We start from the raw sequence: 6,689 nt of genomic DNA on the forward strand, positions 1-6,689 counted from the left end.
GTTTATTCATCATTTGCTAGTTTTAGATTTAATGATGTCATTCTAATCAAAGCAAATGTTAGATGTGTTTGACATCTAAGGACTTTTTTAGGCCCCCCATCATGTTTAAGCTGCTTCTGTCAAGTGAAAACACATCAGCTCTGAATGCATCTAAGTTATATTTAAGAACTAATGATGCAATTTACTGGGAGTCTGTATTCCAAAAATCCATGTTTCCAACATGCATTGTGTTCTTCCAGCAGACTACAAAGACCACCTATTATAATAAGTGAGCTCATTAAGCATGCAGCTTTTTAGTCTTGCAAGCTGTTGCGATAAACAGCTGTTGCAAGAGGGTAAAGGTTGAATTATCAACTTGGGCAGCACAGCACTTCATTAAGCCAGACCCAGAAAGTATCTGAGCAATAGCTCGATTACCGTGCAGTATACCTCTGACTACAGCACACAAGCAAAACATCAGTGGTATTTCAGTGACATGCTTCCCCACCCAGCAAGCAAGACACTCCCAGAAATGAATTGTCAAAAATTTATTATGAAAGCTTCAATTGCAGCAAATATTTCAATAAAAGTTATTGCATTAAACCAGTTCTGCAGAGTGACCCAAGCGGTCTGTTGAAGTCTGTTTGCTTTGGAATCTCTGTAGTTGTCTTAGTAACCAGTCCCCAATAGTCCATCAAACATTGAAACTTTCTCCTCTGTATTTTGCAGACAGCAGTAACAGTTCGTACTTCCACAACTCTATCCAGTCGTTCTGGAAAGTTTTGGCCCACTTCCCTCGACATTCTCTCTCCCTTCTTAAACAGCTCCTTATGGCTGACAAACTTGCAATACTTCTTTCAGTTCCATGGTGTGCCAGTCTCTCCACGGTTGCAGCCCACTGAGGCTCACTGGTGAGGTGAGCTGTTCTCCACTTTCTCCTCTGTAAGAGCCCACTGCATGCCAGTCTGAGGGACCTTAATCCAGTCTCTCGACCAGGCTAATCCATGGAATCAGCAACTTGTTGCGCAGTTTGGTGAACCCACACCATGTTGAGAATGCAACAAAGGTTAACCTCCTTAGTGTACCAGGTCACCATCACTCGGGCAAGGTGATAGTTGGTACCCAGTCATTGACATTTCGTCTCTCTTCACAAAATAAGTTCAGCTTTTCAAGAGCTGGGTCCTTCCAGCCTTCTTCATTCGGGTTCTGTCAGAAAGAAAAGAGTTGCACATCATGAGTGCTGCCTGCCAGCTGACGTCACCATAATATTTACAGAAGCACTGGCTTAGGACGCCAGGCAGTTCCAGACAGTTTCTGTTCTGACACAGACAACGCAGGAAGCAGAAATGCTGCCCTTGTGGACAACGGAGGAAATCCACAGTTACAAGAACTACTGCCTCCTCCTTCTACTACTACTCAGCTGACTCGCTGTGTGCCAAGGGCCCCTTCTGTGTCCAGAACAGGACTCGACCACCAGAAGTGGGAAAAAGGGCCGCCCCCGACAGGCTCTCGTCGTGCGGTGCAGAGCCCGGGCGCGGTGTAGGGTCAGCACTCGTCTCCCGCGGGACACCCACCGTGATGAGGATGCAGTGGAGGTCTCGCGGCTCCCCGGACTCGTCGCTGGGCCCCACGATGGCCTCCAGTTTGGCCACGTCGTTCACTCGCACGATGTCGATGTCGTTCTCGCAGCAGAAGGCTTGGATCAGGGTGAAGTGGATCTGCAGGGCAATGTCCCCCTCGTCCTCCTGGTCCGTGGCCAGCAGGCAGAACGCGACGTTGTCAGGGTCGCTGTAAGAGAGAAGCCGCGCTCTGAGACCCGCGGCCGGCGCTAGCCGTGCCGCCGCCCCGCCGGGCGCACGTAACGCATTTTCCCCGGCTCCTGCCGCCCTACTTACACATTCATCAGCTTGGCCGACTCGTATACGCCGGCGGTGAGGCAGTCTCTGCGCTGCGCCGACACCAGCAGCTCGTGGAGGGCCGTGCCGGCGCCCTGCATCCTGTGAGCCGGGAGGGGGCACAGGGTCAGCGCGGCGCGGCCACCACCGCCACGAGATCCCGCTCTCCGCGCTGGCCCCTGCCCCGCCAAGGCCCACCGCCACTGCCCACACATACCAGTCGTGGCCCGAAGGCGCAGGCTGCTGTCCGTGGATCTCCTCTAGAGTCATGGTACCGAGTTCCCAAAGCACAGTGGCGGCTCCGTCAGCGGCTCCTGTCACAGACCAGCCCTTTCCACACACTCCCGAGCGCTCTGAAGCGTCAAGCGCTCGGCCCGCGCTATTTATAGCACGCGCGGCAGCCTCCCGGGTTCCCATTGGCCAGCGAGGGAGACAGGGACGGCTTTATTATGCTAATTGAGCACGAGGCCGAGGAAGCGCAGGGGGGGGAGAGGGGGAGGGAGAGGGGGAGGGGGAGGGGGGGAGAGGGAGGGGGGGAGGGGGGGAAGAGAGGGAGAGAGAGGGAGAGAGAGGGAGGGGGGAGGGGGGGAGGGGGGGAGAGAGGAGAGGGGGGGAAGAGAAGGAGGGGGAGGATGGGGAAGGCGCGGCTCGTGCTGGGAGGCCATGTGGAGGAGAGGCGGGGGGGGGGGGGGGAGGGGGGAGAGGCACGCGCCAGTCCGTCCCGCCCCGGCGCAGCCAGGGAAGACACCCGTGCCACCGGTACCAGATGTGACACCTGTGCCACTGGTGCCAGAGGTGACACCTGTGCCAGAGGTGACACCTATGCCAGAGGTGACACTCGTGCCACCGGTACCAGAGGTGACACCTGTGCCAGAAGTGACACTGGTGCCACCAGTACCATAGGTGACACCTGTGCCAGAAGTGACACCCGTGCCACTGGTGTCAGAGGTGACACCTGTGCCACCAGTACCAGAGGTGACACCTGTGCCAGAAGTGACACCCGTGCCACTGGTGCCAGAGGTGACACCCGTGCCACTGGTACCAGAGGTGAAACCTGTGCCACAGGTACCAGAGGTGACACCTGTGCCAGAGGTGACACCCGTGCCACTGGTACCAGAGGTGACCCCTGTGCCAGAGGTGACCCCTGTGCCACCGGTACCAGAGGTGACACCGGTACCAGCAATACCAGAGGTGACACCAAGGACACCCATGCCATCAGTACCAAAGGTGACACCTGTGCCAGAAGTGACACCTGTGCCACCAGTACCAGAGGTGACACCTGTGCCAGAGGTGACCCCCGTGCCACCGGTACCAGCAGTGACACTGGTACCAGCAATACCAGAGAAGACACCAGTGACACCAATGCCACCAGTGCCAGAGGTGCCAGCAGTACCTGAGGTGACTCTGGTACCAGAGGTGACACCAGTGCCAGCAATGACACTGGTACTAGAGGTGACACTGGTGCTACCAACACCAGAGATGACACTGGTGCCAGGGTTGCCACCAGTACCAGAGGTGATACTGGTGCTACTGATGCCAGAGATGACACTGATGACAGCAGTGACACCGATACCAGAGGTGGCACCTATGCCAGCGGTGCCAGTGGTGACACCTGTGCCAGATGTGTTACCTGTGCCAGAGGTGCTGGTTGCACAGGTGGTGGCTCTCTGCAAAAACCAGATAGTTTTATTGTTATGGTTTGTGAAATTGCAGGTGCAAAGTCATGCTCCTGGGAAGGGACTGTCCCTGCAGTCACCCAGGCTGGAGAGAATCAGCTCTGTGGAGAAGACCTGGAGGCTGTGCTGGGCAGTGCCCTGGGCATGGTCAGCAGCAGCTCTGGCTGCAGCAAAGGCCCCCTTTGCACTGGGCTCTATGAACAGGACTTTGGCCAGGCAGCTGAGGCAGGTGACAATCCTCCTCTGCCCTGCATGCAAGGACAACAGCAATGTCATTGGTCCTGTTTGGGCACTCCCAGGAGAGGAAATACATGAATAAAGTGGAGCAAGTGCTGATGAGAGCACTGAGGGCACCAAGGTGCCCAGCACCATAAGCTGATGGACCAGGGCCAGAACAGCCTGGGCAACGCACAGTTTCGGGGGCAACAGCAGACTCCGAACACCTATGGAGTGATCACCAAAAAGGCAGCTCCAGGGTCTTCACAGAAATGTCTAGTAGGAGGCAAGAGACAATGGTAATACAGTGAATCAAGAGGAATGTTAGGTAAACCCTTTTCCCCCTGAGAAGAGTCAGGTAGTGGAGCATGCTCCTTGACCAGGGAAGCTCTATAGAATCCATCCTTGTAGGATTGCAAGCCCTGATGAGACAAAGTCCTGAGAGACCTGTTCTGAGCTCACTGATGATCTTACTGCAAGCTATATTGGCCTATGATACTGTAATTTTAACTGGGGGGGGGGGGGGTGTTTCCCAGCAAATTGGGTTTTTTCAGTTAAACTTTATTAAAAGTAGTTCTAATTTACACAGTGTATCCTTTATAATTAATTCAGCACAAAACAAGTATGATTGCTTACCTGTTTGTCAGCAAACCAAGCAATAGTAAAACAAATTTTCCCACTGCGAATGAGTACGGTCTAAGTACTAAACGGCAAACCACTTTCCAAGTGCCTTCAGTGTCCGATACCCTTAGGCTCAGAGTTAGCACTTGTCCACTGAGTCACTGCTTCAGACCAGCCCCACCCAAGTCGTTTCATAGAGGCTGTGAGGAGCCACCTTGGGGTAACCTGTGACCATTGCAACCTGCGCTGGACCAAGTCCAGCAGGCTGCATAGACAGAGCTCTCTGACTTGTCAACGTTGCTGTTCCCTAGCCTCCAGCCACATTATCTCCTTTCAAACGTGTTTCAATCCAGACCTCAGGGATGTACTTTCCAGTGCTTCACTGGGAGTCAAGCATGTCTCATCCGTGTATGATATCCTCTGCTCAGTAGTTTCAGTCTCTTTGAGCATCATAGTTGCCGAAATACCTCTCAGACAGAAAGCACTTCAATGAGCTGCTGTGTTTCTGCTTCCAGTTGTTCCTAGTTAATGTCCCAGGCATCTCTATAGGTGACAGAATTGGACCCAGCAGTAATCACTTAGTGAGCTTCCATTTTAAATTAGTGACAACAGATACATGTCTGCCGGATACATGCCACCACTCTGAAAACATGACTCTGATATCTACAGAGCTGTCAGGCTGTCAGGACTGGGAAGAAAACTCTTTATTGTAACCACCAATTCTCAAGCCTAACAAACTTTTTCACCCTGCTAACATGCAAAGGCATTCTTGATGTCGAAACCAAACCACTGACCTGTCACACTGAGTTTGCTTGAGAAGGGCATAAACTCCTAGTTTGCTTTCTTTAAAAAAAGATGTGAGAAGTTTTCAGAAAATTGTCTGTATTGATGAAACAGCAATTACCTTCACTTGCTGGAATTAGCATTACTCAAAAGTACAAGTAAAATCTCTTCATACACCTGCCTCTTTTTTTTTCCTCTACATATGTAACTGGGAATGAATGCAGAAAAATAGCTTGAGTGGTAAGACACACCAAATGGTATGACTCTTAGAAGTATTGAAGAGCCTGTTTCTGATGAAATTGGTGGCAAACATGGAACTGACTCACAGCTTTGAAAGATGCTGATATTAGCTATAACTGATGACTTTCTCATTACAGTAGAAAGTTACTCAAAATGGTTCGAAATTAGTAAGCCAAAGTAACTCATAGTGGAGAATGGTGCATATGTAGTAGTATAATATACATATAATTATCTAAATAATAAAGTTATATAAAGAACCACATTAATCTTTTCACATGCAAGCTTCCAATTTCAACTGATTGATGCAGCACCCTAGAATCAAGGATTCTTGACATCATACTTTCCTATCTGCCCCTGTGTTCTGGGTCTCCTAGCACATGTGGTGCTGAAGGGCATGAAGCATTCCTTACCAGAGACCTGCTCCAGCTTATTTCAAACTACAGTATCAACCAGGCCTCTGACACAGAAGAGGAGGTGCAAAAAGCAGAGCTGTGCAAGACCCAGGTCGTTGTCTCTGTTTTGATGGGATCAGCTCTACAGATGTGATACCATTGATGTCTGTTAAGCAAACTGAACTTTAGTGGAGGTCAGTCCACTGCTTGCTTTCTACGTCTTTTTCTCCCAGGGTTTTAATACATCCAATGCTAGGCATGGACCTTTGATGGATCAACATTCGAGTGCTTGAAGCCACTCCTGCAGACCAAGGGGGAGACGGGGACAGGGAGAAGGGATAAAGTGGAGATTCCGCCATTGTTCCTGACAGCAGCAATATAATGCCAGTGCCACTTCCCCGTTCTCTCCCTTGCACGACCAGGGTCGCCTCCGAGCCCTTCTGTCCAGCGGCGTCTGCAGGAGCTGCCCGAAGGTGCCTCGGCCACGCCGACGCTGAGCTCACAGTAAAGCCTCTGGTGTCCTCTAGTGGTCATCTGGGGAATTGCTGCTCGCTCCCAGCGCACCCCCAGCTCCCGGCACAGGACACCTGCGAGGTACGGCTCCTGTTCTTGTGTCCGTAAAGCTTCTAACGCTGACACAGGAAGAAAAAATAATATACAGAAAAAAGTAGACCTTAGTGTTTCCTACACGAATAAACTCCCTAAAGTGTATGTATTGATCTGTGACCTGCTGGAGTGTAGGACAGCCCTACAGAGAGACCTGGACTGACTTGACTCCTGGGCTAAGGACAACTCCATGAGATTTCATGCTATGATCTAGTAAACGGACTGGAGTTGAACCAAGGATTGGACTTGATGATCTCAGAGGTCATTTCCAACCAATCGAT

The 6,689-nt window shown here is 51.4% G+C and overlaps 1 protein-coding gene across 1 annotated transcript; it reads right to left on the reverse strand.

The window, feature by feature from the left end:
• Nucleotides 1-512: 512 nt before the first annotated feature.
• Nucleotides 513-2,246, reverse strand: GADD45G (growth arrest and DNA damage inducible gamma). Its single transcript, XM_071580489.1, has 4 exons — nucleotides 2,092-2,246; nucleotides 1,875-1,976; nucleotides 1,554-1,767; nucleotides 513-1,185 (listed from the first exon to the last, which is right to left on the reverse strand). Exons 1-4 carry the CDS (start codon nucleotides 2,142-2,144, stop codon nucleotides 1,075-1,077), a joined length of 480 nt encoding a protein of 159 aa, XP_071436590.1. The 5' UTR covers nucleotides 2,145-2,246; the 3' UTR covers nucleotides 513-1,074.
• Between the last annotated feature and the right edge of the window lie 4,443 nt (nucleotides 2,247-6,689).

This window comes from Pithys albifrons, chromosome Z (genome assembly GCF_047495875.1).
Source record: "Pithys albifrons albifrons isolate INPA30051 chromosome Z, PitAlb_v1, whole genome shotgun sequence".
In the NCBI taxonomy this organism is placed as follows: domain Eukaryota; kingdom Metazoa; phylum Chordata; class Aves; order Passeriformes; family Thamnophilidae; genus Pithys; species Pithys albifrons.